Source organism: Dermacentor variabilis, chromosome 11 (assembly GCF_050947875.1).
Source record: "Dermacentor variabilis isolate Ectoservices chromosome 11, ASM5094787v1, whole genome shotgun sequence".
NCBI lineage: Eukaryota > Metazoa > Arthropoda > Arachnida > Ixodida > Ixodidae > Dermacentor > Dermacentor variabilis.
In genome coordinates, this window is record NC_134578.1 from 50,134,593 (window position 1) to 50,149,207 (window position 14,615).

Sequence of the window (14,615 nt, forward strand, 5' to 3'; positions counted from 1 at the left end):
GATTTGGCTGTCCTTAAAGAAGCCTATTTATGTGGGACTATCGATGTTGGGAAATGAAGTAAACAGTAAATTAATTGTGCAGAAACTGTCAAAAACGATTGTCTGTGCAAGCCAATTTCCAAACTCTCTAAAGAAGCTATTCCCTTTGTACCTTCAAGTGCACCATTCCATTTAATGATGTATTTGATGCAGTGAGGACGTTCAGGTAGATTTCATTGTACAATTTGGTTTCGTTGCATAACCAGTTACAAAAATTTGTCTCTCTTCAGTGCCAATGCCCAATGAATTAAGGTACAAGAAGGGGAGAAGTAAACAAAAAAATTAAAGTGGCAGGAGCCAAATATGTGCAGCAGTACTTTATGTCCAGCAACATGGAGAAACGTACAGCACCTCATTCTATTCCTGGTCATCTGCCGTTGACGACCAGCTGACGCTGGTGATATTGCAAACAGGATGTCAGTCAAGCTGTAGATGGAGTAGGGAAAAAAAATAGGATTGGAATAGAGTATCACAGCCCTGGATTCAAAAACAGCTGGCTGTACTAAGCACATGGTATGTGTGTTTGCAAGCATGTACACATATAAGCTGTCCCCGACAATGTACTGCACACTTGGCGATATATGCACATGCATTTTATTCACTAGTTATACCACTATGAATACTTATGTGCAGGTACTAGCTGTATGAGAAACGAACTATTGGCCTCGTATAGTTTGTATATATTGGCCTCTATGGGCCTGATGAATTGACATATTCTGGCGGCATTCGCAGAGTATCTGGTAGCCTCTCTGCTGCAGACACCATCTAGTGAAAAGTAGGCAAGGCAGTGGCCAATCAGAGCATAGAGAAGGTGGGGCAATTATATATGACCAACCAGGGTGTGCTCTTCTGCCATTGCAACTAGAAAGGCAGAAAATGGCCATCATGGAATATCTGTGGGTGCATAAAGAAAAGACAGCCATTCGCTCTAAAACAAAGGGGTCCTTCATTTATGGCATCAGTGCACGACTCTTAGGTGGTGCCACCTGCCTTTCCTACTGTGGCAGTGGCACCCAAAGTCTTGTATGCTTCACTTCAATTTATTTCAGTCGTACTTACTAGAATGCACTTGCCATAGTCCACTCTTGAGCGCGGCATGGGCTATCAAAATTTTTTGTTCCCTGCATGTGAAATCGACAAAACTCCAGAGGATTGCTGAGTAGCTAATGGCATGATTAGCATATTGTGCCGCAATTTCATACACATCTTGTGTACTGGGATCCGTGGGTGGCTGTGTGAACACAGAAAGAAGGTTGATAGTGCAGTCTCACTGATTTCAGTCATGGCCTAGTAAAATGAAATGCTGAAAGGCTGGGATAGGATTTGCTTGAGGGCAAGGGAATACTTTATTTTCAGTAAAGAAGGCACAGGCCTAGTGCAAGGAGCAACGGCCTTGAGAGTCCAGTTGACAAGTCTCAAGGCACAGGCAGACAGCATCGAGTGCAGAAAAGGCAGCCATTCACTGTAAAAAAAAAAAAGGAAAAAATAAGGAAGGCATATTTGGTAGCTACAGCCACGCCTATGTTCAAAGGGGCTCATCATAATGCGCATCTGTTTATTCATCTGTCATACTGATACTTACCCTTCCAGTATATTCTAAGCTACATGCTCCCGAATATGCAACTTATTTAGGCGTTTTAGCTGGTAAGCATGTATTTTTTGCATTACCATTATAGTAAAACTCGGGATTGAGACGCAACAGTGGTGCCAATGATGACACGTGGTGACGCCATGTTCAAGCCAGACTGTGGTGGGACACTGTCATGCGACACTTCTTGGTGAAAAAAGAAGTAGACAACACTGTCAAACTTCCATATAAAGAACAAGGATACAACAAATTATTTAACAGAGTGTTACGTAAAGATGCTGTAACAGCAACAGTGCTTGTTCGTGGTGAAACGTTCTGCTGCAAGGCACCAGTGGAAGAACAAGTGTAATATTAGAAAGTTCGCATCACTGAGGAAGCCTTCATATCAACAAGGCATCAGCACACGCCTAGCTACAACTACGTGGCTAGGCAGACATTAGCAGCAAGACTTTAAATGATAATTTCACTAATTAACTAAAATGTGTTAACTAAACCTCTAATTGCCAACTTTAGGGCTCATGTAATTTCAAAATTCAAGTCGAGGGGTATTGAAGTCATCTCTGCTTAGTAGAAATGCTAAGATTCGCACAACTTTCGCGACAAGCTTAAAATATGTGTGTTATGAAATACATTGGTGATCCAGTTAAGCTTCACAAAAGTATGCCTCTAACAGTTTGGGACGATCTTGATTGGAACACAGAAAATTAAACACATTTTGGGGATGGATATAAGCCTCCATGATAGATTGAGAAAGCATTGCTACAATGTAAAAAATGCATGCAATGACATTCATTGCAAGTCCTGTGATTGCGAACCGCTGCTGAACACCTGTGCAGTTATCAGAAAAATGCATGACAACCTAATTAGAGATCACTGAAGCTGAAGCTATTTCGAGCCTAAGCTCTGAGTGCCTTAGCACCCCGGCCTCTGCATATTTCAGTGAAGAGGAACCTGTATTTCTCAGATAATAATAATTGTTGCAATGTCGTGATGCTGAGCAAGCCTAGTTATTAGTGCATGTCTGTAAAAATAAAACATTATGGGAAGTTAATGTCTTGTGTTGTTTTATGTCCTTCTTGTGTCAGTGCTTGCCCTGCACTACGCAACACAAAGATCATGCACCAACAAGCACAAATTTCTGCCATAATCTGACATCAGTGCATTATACCAGCCATGTGTTGTCTTAGAAACAGTGTGGTTTCATCTGTCGAAAATTCTCCCGCCATCCCTGCAGCTGTTCCAAGTAGTGTGAACCGTTCGGGCATCCCACGACATCACATGGACATGAAATTCCCTGATACTTGCAGTTTTTGAGAGTGCTGCGAGCCAGCAAAACTGGTGCAGCACTACGTGATAACGAAATTACTCAAATGCGAAAGCACAGGCAGCAGACAGTCGAGCAAAAACAAAACCTTTCGACCGCCCAGTCATTGTCAAGGGTAATGTCAGTAAGTTCTTGTTTATAAAAATAGAACTGGACAAGTAGCATTTTCTTCTGTCTTAAAATGCAATGTATGGATATATTTTTTATTACGAGCGGTTGAGTACTAGTGATAGAATTATAACGAGGAGTGCCTACGTCACTGACCTAGCATTTGAATGTGCCGGGTGAGTCTCAAATCCCGCATTTATTTATTTATTTATTTAGTACCTGCATTGCCTTAGAAGGCATTACAGCAGGGGGGTACATACATATCTACATCAGTTGACACTCATTTCAACACACAAAGCGCGGTAAAATGTTTCATTACATTGTATACCAACAGTATTTGACAGAAGAGCATTCCACTCCCTCGTGGTCCTGTAAAAAAATTCATAATGTAAGGTGTCACCCTTAAAAGGAAATTCATGGAGTTTCAAGGCATGGTCGCTTCTACGGGAAATGTACGATGGTAATTTAATGTATTTGTTCCTGTCAATGCCTATTTTAGAATAGTAAACACTGTGAAAAAATTTGAGTCTGAGGCACTTTCTTCTATGCTTTAGATCTTGCCAATGAAGTCTGCGCTTGCCTTCGGTAATACTGAGGTTTTTATCGTAATTACCAAGAACGAATCGAACTGCCCTATTCTGAATGTTTTCAAGTAAATCGACTAAATGACACGTATAAGGATCCCAGCAGATACAAGCGTACTCAAATACCAAACGTACATGAGTAAAATACAGCTGTTCTTTCAATTTACTAGGTAATTGGCCAAATTTCGACGAAGGAAGCCCAACTTTCGTGCCGCCTTCTTTCTTACCTCCTGTACATGCTTGTTTCACCTTAAATCCGAGGTAAACCAAACTCCCAAGTATTTACATTCCGTAACCCTGCTTAGAGTAACGCTATTTAATTTGTACTCGTATGTCTTGTATGAATGTTTCCTTGTAAAGGTGATGTTTAAACATTTTGAAACGTTAAGTGACATTTCCCATTTCGCACACCAAGTTGAAAGTCTGTCTAAATCACTCTGAAGTGCATAAAAATCAGAATCACTATCAATAACCCTATATACTATGCAGTCGTCTGCAAACATCCTGAAAGATGACGTAATACCACTAGTGATATCATTTATATATAATAAAAATAAGAGGGGCCCCAACACAGAGCCTTGGGGTACTCCAGAGGTCACTGCAGCAAGATCAGAGGAGATGCCATTGAGATACCTTAATTTCTCGATTACTAAAGCTTTGTTTGCAATAAAATTGATACCTTAGACATTCTTGAGCATTAATCTATCACTCTGGATCGACTTTGCCTCTAGTGTCGCTTTAACAATAAAGATGTACTATATAACGTAGGAAGCCAAAGATTGAACTAGGTATGTTTAGAAAACTCCTTATGCACCACAATGGGCCAAGTACGAGAAAATACTTTGAAATCTATGATGTCACACTGATATCAACCACAGCAGTGGCCTAGTGCTAGAGCATCCGCCTGATGTGCAGGAGGTACTGGGTTCAAACCCAGTGGTATTCTAATGGTTATAGATGTCCTCCAGCCTGGCTCTCAGCTACTTGTGGAGCTTCGAATCTCGAAAGGAGGCCCCTCTAGAGATTATGTGTATGGTCTCTGGGCGCCCCTGGTCCAATCACAGACGGGCTTGTTGAAGAGCATCCGCCGCAGCTGTAGGAGGCAGATTGAGCTGCCTGCCACCAGGGTAACGCACTGGTAAAATAGGTACAAGAGTGTTTCCGGCCAAGTGCTCAGCCACTATGGGACATCAGCGCTTGAAAAGGGGGGTTGTGTCCCCAACTCGAGGGCATCCCCACCTGGTATTTGCATTTGCATGCCACATGGGAAATGGCCGCCATTGGAGTGGCACAAACCCCCTTTGAGTTTGTTGGACGTTTTGTCCTTGCATAGCAAGCACAGTGGTCTGAACGAGCCTCTCCCAAGCAACCAAGCCAGGAAGTTGCTTGTAACCTCCTGGCCAGGCGTCTTATAAACCAGTGGGTGCCTGGTGGTGGGAATTAAACCGTGCACCTAAGCAGACGAGCCAGGCATCCTACTTGCCAGGGCTTCAGCACAAAGTAAGAAACAGGATTTTGGGCTTTGTTTTCTGTTTTAGTAATAACCCCCTCATAGCATAATTAATGAAAATAAGAGTTAAAATAACACTGTATCAACCTCAGCTTAATTAGCATTTCTCTTTAGGGTCCCTTTATTATAATAATGCTGCAAACATATCACCTATAGCACTGTACTTCAGCTGACAAATTTGTTAATGCACAAATAGGCAAAGTGATCAAATGGAAACCACCACAAAACTGACAAGCATACAAGGTAGTAGCACAGACAAGAGCGACTTGCAGCTAAAATATCACTGCATACAACTTTCTGTGTATGCAAGCCGAAAGAAACAAATATACATGGAAATCAACACAGACACACACAAGAAGCAAGGCAGGCAATAATAAAGAAAACAATGCCTCATGAACAGTTAGCTACGTGTGAGAAACCTAATCACATTTCTGTATAAAGATGCCTATGGTCGAATTGTTGATTAACACACAATACTACTGGACAGGGGAAAAAATTTTTTTTCTTTCACTCATTCCACAGATTATTATGGGTACCAATAATCTGCACTAAAGTTGGGAGACCACCCAACTAACCCAGTTTTTCATGCTACTGTACTTGAGCAAATACAATGGATCACAAACTTATATGTGCACACTTTCGTGAGAACATACCACATATAGAAATGATCAGCAAGGGCCACACACAATTGCCTCCTCGCTTTCCAATTGCACTAGTCACATTTACACTTTCGTGGCTTTACAAATTTTTACAAATCTCGCTATTTGGATATCTCGTGCACGCAAAGGATGCTAAATGTACAGAAATCTTCAAGCAGTTAACTTACTTGAAAGCTTGCCACAAGCTTCGAGCATGTGGCCTCGTGTGCAAGGCCAGCAGCTGCCTTTCCGGGTAACAATGTTCACTCACAAGGCACCGAACTTCACCTCATTCTTGTGAACACCCATGTGACTTGTCCACACGCATGTGACTTGTCCAAGTTGGTGTGGCACACCAACCTGTCCACAAGTGCAGCTGAGCAGACGTAGCACTTGTAAAATTACACACTGATGTGCTGGCGAAAATGAACATGCAAGTCCTGTTTGTTGGTGAACGAGCTCGGACACCAGGCACACTCGTACGTCTTCGTGTGGGATCGAAGGATGTGTAAGAGGAGGTCATATTTGAGGACAAAACTTAACTTGCAGAAGTTGCACATGAATGGCTTGACGTGCACATGCTGCCGCTGCATATGCCTCATGATGTTCGAGCGCCTACCGTCGTACGTGTACCCGCAGAATGGGCACTCTGCTGTGGCTGCGTTAATGTGAGAAGCGAGGAGGTGATCCCGCGTTGCACTCAAGTCTGCACACGTCTGTGAACACAGGCCACACTGGAATGGCTCCGGCCACGGGCATGTTCTTATGTGGTCGGTCAGGGCATCCAGCTCCTGGAACTTGCGCGAGCACAGTCCGCAGGCATACGCGACGACTGCTGATCCTGCATTGGCCGTGGGAAAGCTTCCTCCCTCTTCACTGCAAGTTGCGTCGATTTCCAGCCCGAGTTTGCTGTCACACTCTGCATCTCCCAGCATTCCACTGCTGGTCCTCCTTGAATTGCTTGACTCTAGAGAGACTGCTGAAACAAGACAAAGTTTAATGTACTATGCTGCAAAGGTGTTTTCAGCACTGGCAACGAATGCTAGTAAATATCAGAATGACGCACTGTGCAATAAATTCTGCAAGGTTGCATGGCAAGACACAGCCCCCCTCGCCCCCCCCCTCCACTCATAAATGTTATGGTGAATTCCTGTCTTATTTCAAATGGTAGAGCGAATCCTAGAGGGGGCGCTCAGTCTTTACAAATCCTGGTTGGCCTACTGGAGTTTTCACATGTTCTGCCTGCAGCATCATGCTGCAATGGGGAAGTTCCTATGCAATGTCCAACTTAGTTCCATACAAAACCTAACTGGACTTGAGCCTATAGCTTTAACACAAACTGCACAGCACCTGCGTGCAGATGAGTTGCAGACATGACCTTAGTCATTACTAAGATCTGAGAAATTGAGAAAACACACAGAACTGAGGAATAATTGTACAAGTGTACAATTTTACTGCAGTTTTGCACCTCTTTTTAACTAATGCAAGAATGATGGGGAAGCATAGAACCGGGGTGACTCGCTATGTATCAAGGCTGAAATGATAAACAAGCTTGGTGATATGTATGTGTGCTAGTTCACCTTTCGTCGCACTGTCGAAGCCTGAATTTAAACATCTTGGCGGGATTCGAGACTCTTGCCTTACTTTCCACCACCATACATATTCAGTTAATAAAAACAAAGCTGGTTGAGAATCAGTGCTTTTTCACTCTGCCTGTCCTTTTTTCCTTAGGATGTGTGCGCTGCGAGCACCACCAGAAATGCAGAGCAATTATAGTAGAATAAATATACAACTTCTACAAAATGGCTGCCTGGCCTTCACCCTGTAGGGAGATTAGTGCAATCAACAGTGCCTGAACGAGGGACGACAGTGAAGCCAACATTTTGACAAGATTACTTCTCTTCACTCAGGTAAGGACAAGTCCCCTTATCGAAACATTGGCTCCAGTAACATCTTTTGTTCGACCATTTCTGGGCACTTAAGGTCTCCATCTTCCTGTGATCCTCTACATTAAAGTCATCACTTTTATCAGTGAAGTATTTTTCCAAAACACTGCCTCAGTGAGTGTCGTCTCCATGGCTCCGTGAGCCTCGACTCCCCCTGCACCACGGCGGTACCTTGCGTGCACCACGCCACAACTGAGAGCCATGGCGCAGCGGCACACTTTTGTACCGGAGAATCAAGGGCTGTGGTGCAGCACGCCGTGAACTGGTGCAGTGAACAACGTGTTGATCTAATGGACTCATTAATATGTACAAGGTTGCACCTTCGCTTGACATCGATGCATCATGGCAGTCTTCCAGATCTTCAGATTGCATCCCCCTGGAGACCTTCAGAGGCAATACGTCAGCCTGTGTTGATTTGGACAAACCCTTGCACCATGTAGACTTGACAGCAACATTGGCTCCCAGGTCGCACTGTGTAGCAGCGTCCCCTTGCATGACTGTGGTGGATCCTTCAGTCACTGACCTCGGCCAACTGTAATCGGTCAGGCAGTCCTTTCCTTCCTAGAGAGATACAAGATGCGATAAAGCGTGAGGCAACGTATAAAGCTCTAAAGGAAAATTCGAATGGCTGACCTTGAGCAATTTTACCACACGAACCAACTCTTCCCTTTTTTTTGCTTCACATTAAAAATTACTTTTCCACTAGAACAGTCTAACAAAGCCACCGGCTGGATTTCAACTAACGTAATTGACACAATGAGCCAATGTGACCAGCCAATCGTGCTAAAGTGGAATTGTAGGAGTACTCATCGATGGGCTAGTTGGTGATGCATAGTTATTAGGACAGGAGAGCAAATTAACAACACGGTGTGTGCTGCTAACCTGCGTTCCTCTCTTAATAGCTAAAGTGGGAGCTTGGGCAAGTTGGTATGACATACTTGGGATTCTAAAACACGCAACAAGACGAGACATCAGACGAAGAACAGGCACAGACAGAGCTCCGTGTCTTCATTTGGTGTGCCATCTTGTTGCACTGCTTTAGAATCCCAAGTAAGCCACTTGTGCTTGCTTTGGGCAAGGAAAGTTTCCTATACACCACTAAAGTGACCACGTTGGTGCGGTCACTTTTGTCATCACAAGTAACCACTTTCCGTCTTGACGCTGTCCATCACATTAACAAGCCCCATGGTGATACCGCTGTCAATAAACACAAACAAAACTGCAGGTTTGCTTTGAAGTAAAAGAATGCTGTGAGTGAAGAATACAAAAAAAAGAAAAATCTGCGGATGCCATGCACTGTGGGAATCGATGTAGGTGAAGCTTTGTATGCTGTTTGCTTTGATTGACAATAATTAGCGGTGATGTTAGCGGTGAATTTGTAATTTCTTCAGTGTTTAGTCCAATACGAGAGTGGTGAATTGATGTTAAACATTAGCTTGTGTGCACCACTCTTGTTCGTCTGCATAATCCACAAAACACATAGGGAGATGTGTTTGCTTGACGCGTTGTGTGTCATTGTTCGTAATCTCTGAGAGGGTTGAGCATTATCATTTCCTCATATGGCACGTCGCCTCGTGGCAGAAAGTGCTAAGCTTTAATTGAATTATGGGGCCAAACATAATTAAATTAATTATTGTAATTATATGTATACATTGTATACATACAATTGCAGTCTGCACCATGTTTGCTGCATGGAAAAGGCGCTCCTGTTCCACGTGACGCTTCTTTCGGGCGTGGGTGTCCTCGACCCCGAGTGCACACTTTGGGGCCATTTTGCTGGCGCATGTTTACGTGCTCCTTCTGCATGCATGGCCTTCATGCTGTTGAGACGCCAGCTCCAGCACTCTCTTCAAGCTATGGACGATTGTAATGTTTACACTATCACAGCCCAACTTGCGACCTCACCAGCCCAGAACCTGCATTTTTGTCACACAGGAGAGCAAGCATAGCATGCGCCATACACACAAACTGTGAAATGCTGTCGCAGCAGAGCCGGCCGGGTTACGCGAAGGCGAGTGCCACCTGGTGGTGTTGCAAGAAACCTAGCGGCATGTGCAAGCAAGGCCACAGCAGCAGCACCACCCAGAAAGTTGGGAGAAGAGGCAAAGAAAGCTTCACTTTAAGGGGGTAGGCCACACACACACACACAAAAAAGTTATTTAAATCAGGAGCCAGGACTTAAATAACTTCTTTCCTGATTAAGCATGTCTTATTTTGCTTATTCTATGATTTAAAGTGCAGAAAATGGTTCACTTTATTTTTTGGCAGGCAATTTTTCTCATAAAATGCGGTAAATGTGCTAGTCGTGCCAGCAGTGATGAGTAACTAATTAATTGCTGAACTGAGTAAAGCTTTGGCATTTATGTAGCTAAATGGGAGGCCTGTGCCTTGAACTAGGATAAATGCAATGTGATAAATATGAAGAAAGTAATGTTTGAAAAACTAAGCAAAGTGACAAAAATTGCCAATTTTGACCAAATTTATTTTGTGAAATGAGCAGTAAATACAACAATATTGCATCAATTCCTTTTGTTCTAGTTCGTTGCACATATCTGTATGTGAGGAATGAGTGTGCAAAATTTAATATCAAAATGTTCATTAAAAAGAATGTTATCAAAGTTTGTGTAACCCGAAGTGGAGCAAAATCTTGTTCTGAGAAAAACATAAACAAATCTCCAAACCACGTGAAAGATGTCAAAACTACACAGAGGCCCGAAATGCACCAGCTTCGTAGGTGGAGCCCCCATGAAATGCACTAGAGTTTTTGTTCATGTGGCTGCTTGGCGACAACATAAAATGCAGAAAGTAATTTGAATAATATTTATATAAAAGAAATAGCTATTCAGTCTTGCAATAAAAGGGTATGGGTTGGAAAACTCACTGTAACTCTTGAACTAATAAAGATGGGAAGATGATTTTTTGCAACATGTTGCTAAATGGTTGGGCATACATAAAATGTAAAAAAAAGAAACAATTTTGGGAAAAAAATATTCACCGATTACAACACTCCCGAATGCAAAATTTGAGCGCAGCTCTATACATATTTTCATTTCGCAATATATTGGTTGGTGCAGACAATCTGTCTCGTGCAGCATCTGGGAAACGGAGTGGAAACATGTGGGAAATTGCAAAACAAGTAACACTCAAGCACAACAATAGCAGTGAGCAGAGTCTGTGATTGTCGAAAACCTGATTTGCGGGTGAAGTGCGACAGCTTTTATGCATGACTCGTCGAAGTTTCCAGTGTAATCGTGTGGCTTCCAGAGAGCACCACACAATTCGCATCACGCATAAAATCAGATTACAAATACTATGGCACTATCTCATACTCTTGTGCAGCACTCTGCTTTCCTCCTCACCCTTTCGCCATACTCCTCCTCGTCGCTCCCTTCGTTCATTGCCTGCTGCGCTCCGCATTCGGTCTCATCTTTCGCTGTGCTCGTTCATTCAATTGGTTACTCTGAGGAACGACGTTGAGGCCCGCCGACACTCAATGCAAGAATGGGCGCCCAAGAGCTGTGCTCTAAAAACAAACTTTCAAATGTGGCCTGCCACACCTTAACTGACGACGGTTACGATTGTGTGACCGTTAGTTATGGCACTGCCTCCTCTATTTTTTTCAATGCCAGCGCAATCGCTCGCTCCCCAATGAGTCGTTGGTGTTTCTTAATTCAGTGAGTTGCTGCGATGCGACACTACCCAGATGGTACGAGCATCAAGCAGTCGCGAATGGTAACGAGTGTGCTTTCATGTGTTTTCGATTGTTTTCTTTCTTCTCTTGCTAGGACACTAAATATTGAGTCCATCCGTTACAAGGGGTTCATCACAATTCATCATCATCGAAAAAATATGGGGTTTTACGTGCCAAAACCACTTTCTGATCATGAAGCACGCCATAGTGGGGCCTCTGGAAATTTCAACCACCAGGGGTTCTTTAACGTGCACCTAAAGTACACGCGGGTGTTTTCGCATTTCGCCCCCACCGAAATGCGGCCACCGTGGCCGGGATTCGAACACGCGACTTCGTGCTTAGCAGCCCAATACCATAGCCACTAAGCAACCACGGCGGGTGTCATCATCATCGACTGCTTGCGTCAAGCGTGCGTCTATGCGCGCGCCGCTGCCGTTCCAGTGGAGAAGCGGTAGACGCTCCGTTATTGCGTCTGTCAGTTATCACGCGTATTCCTCCGCCTGCCGTCGTGAGGCGCCACCCAGATGGTACTCTGCCCCACGACCGTAAAACAGGTGCGAACGCCAGCCGACGGGGGAGAGCAGGAAAGGACGATAGGAGAGGGCTGAACGGCTGAATCGGCGCATCTGACCAAAGGCTGGCATTGGAAAAAAAAAAAAAAAGAAAAAAAAAGAGACGGTGGCTATGTGGCGAGAGAGCAAAGAATACAACCGATAACATACCGAGCAGTTATTGCCAAAGTGGTTGACCAGGGAATGTTTGGTAAATGCCTTGGTCGCAGCCTCCGCCTCGATTGGTGCCTTTACTTGCCGTTTCCGTCGTCTCGCCTCTGCCTCGGCGGCTCGAAACACAGGGTCCTGGCGTCTGAGACGCCTTGCTTCTGCCTCTGCGGTTCGAACCGATGAGTCCTCTCGCTTACGTCGCCTTGCTGCTGCCTCGACGGCACGCAATGCAGGACTGTTTTGGCGAGCTAGGCGTTTTCGCTCCCGATCTCGAGCTCGCCGAATCGCCATATAATTAATCGCTTTGGGGTCTGAAGTTCCTGCTTCGTCCATGAGGTAGACAAGGCGTGAACGTGCCGCGGTAGAACTTGGCAAAACCATCTGGGCTGGCGAAACTTGCGCGAACTGATCGCCAAAAGTGGCCAGAGGTCTCCAGATTTCTGTTTCTCCTCACGCATGCGAACAAAAGGGGTCGGGCGCATACGAAACAGATGTTTACAACTGTCGTGATGATGATGCTTACGACATCCCATCGAGTAGAGAAAACAAATCTCGAAGGCCATGTTTTACCGCACAACAAACGACAAATGCGATTAATACGGGTGTCACACGCCGCGCCGCACTTTCGACCGCGATCGTGCCCGATGGGGATCAAATTTCTCTGCCGCGATTGGCTCCTTTGCGCAGGATGCGGGCTGACGTTTCACGCGGGTAATTTGCCCTCGAACGAAGAGGCCGCCGCATTGGCAAAATGTTCGATGCTCTGCGCTTGGGCTCTCTGCTTTTACACCCCCTCTCACTTTGTTGTGACTGTTGCCTGCGTGGCTCAGCGGCCGTTGTGCAAGAAGTTTCCACTCCGAGGAGGCCTCCTACGGCCTCCTACTGCCGAGTAGATTGCGCAAGAGGTGTCGCGCTGATGCTGCACGGCGTCGTTATGTCGCCAAGACTGACGTCTAGAGGGAACGGCGTTTAGAGCAGCCAAGCGCCGAGTCGTAGACCTCGGAAAAACGTGAACGACTCTTGGCACAAAAGCGAGAGGCAACGAAACGAGAGTCGAATATGATGGCAGAAGCGCGTGCATGGCAGATGGCGCAAAAGCGAGAAGCGGCCAAGCAGCGAGCGTCGAATATGCGAGCAGAGAAACGTGAACAGTGCTTGGCACGGCGGCGAATCGCCGAGCGTCGAACAAGTCAGCAGAAGAGCGTGAAAGGCGCTTAGCACAGATGAAAGTTAGTAAGCTGAAACAGTTTCAACGACGGGCACAACAGTGCACGACATGGACAGCGGCGGCTGACATGTACTTCATACCGACACACTTACTACAGAGTTTGAGTTCATGTTGGCGTGCAGTACGTGTCTGTGATTGCCAGTGGGGCACCTTGGACGTGACCGCGATGTACTACGTTTAGGCGTTTGTTGCCATTACGAAATGCTTCACATAACACTTATGGCAGTAATGCGTTGGATCTGCAGTGATATTGTGCTGTGTTGAGCCAAACGCTTAGCTCACATTTATTCATTACACTTTCATCTCACCTTGCATGTTGTGCCTGTTTGTTCATTGTGAGTTCTTACATTAGCAGTGAGTTTGATGTTAGTAAGTAGACCTGGATTGACCTGGATAATGTTGACCTGGATGTTAGGAAGATTGATGCTGGATGACGAGCTACATGCAAAGTGTTTCGCATAACATGCGAAACGTAACATAACCTGTTCCTGTCCTACCAGCTAAGGCCTTGCAGAAGAAGGTGCCCATTTCGTTCACTGCAAGAGTGGCCTGGTTGTGCACACGTGAATTGAAAGAGGCTTGTTCATGTCAGACCATATGCCACCTGCTTCTGTTGAGGAACAGAGCTGGACAGAATCTAGTAGCCTAGCAGATTCCCGGGACGATGATTTTAATGCACAGGAAACTGCATGTCAGGCAAGAATATCCACAGGGTACATATATAGGTGTTGAAGAAAATAAAAACAACTTTATAATGAAGTGAGCAGGGCCTGGAATTTGTTAACTCAAATCCCATAGGGCAGTAATAAAGGCAGTAAGGATGCTAAAACCAAATGAAACTTTATTCTGACCATGCTGGGATGTTTAGAATCCAATGCAGCATTCTGAAACAATAATGAGCTTGAGAAGACTATATATTATTGTGCCTTAATTGATATAGCGGCTGCAACACTGTGGTGCAGGTTGGTGGCAGAAAAATCTCCTCTGTGTGCTCTGCTCCCGCTTGAAGGTATTGGTATGTGGCAGAGTAGCTGTGCGCCATGAGGTCAGTCTTGTGTGTCTGGAGTTGCATAGTCTTTCCTACATATTGAAACCAGCCCTGGAAGAAACCCACCATGTGACCAGACTTGCTTTTGCTCCCCTAAAGTTACGGCAAAGAGTTCGCACAGGCATATATGTTTATTCTAAAAGACCAAAATATGGCCAGAGACTAGCATGAGACAATTATCTCTTAAGC

At 44.8% G+C, this 14,615-nt stretch overlaps 1 protein-coding gene across 2 annotated transcripts; it reads right to left on the reverse strand.

Moving 5' to 3' along the window:
- Nucleotides 1–1,356: 1,356 nt before the first annotated feature.
- LOC142564171 (uncharacterized) lies at nt 1,357–13,141 on the reverse strand. 2 transcript variants are annotated; one of them, XM_075675064.1, is made up of 4 exons: nt 12,151–13,141; nt 8,058–8,298; nt 5,980–6,767; nt 1,357–1,501 (listed from the first exon to the last, which is right to left on the reverse strand). In XM_075675064.1, the coding sequence occupies exons 1-3, from the start codon at nt 12,529–12,531 to the stop codon at nt 6,193–6,195; spliced, it is 1,197 nt and encodes a 398-aa protein (XP_075531179.1). In that variant the 5' UTR covers nt 12,532–13,141; the 3' UTR covers nt 1,357–1,501; nt 5,980–6,192. The 2 variants fall into 2 exon arrangements, with proteins under 2 accessions (XP_075531179.1, XP_075531177.1); XM_075675062.1 differs by having other exon boundaries at nt 5,980–6,770.
- Between the last annotated feature and the right edge of the window lie 1,474 nt (nt 13,142–14,615).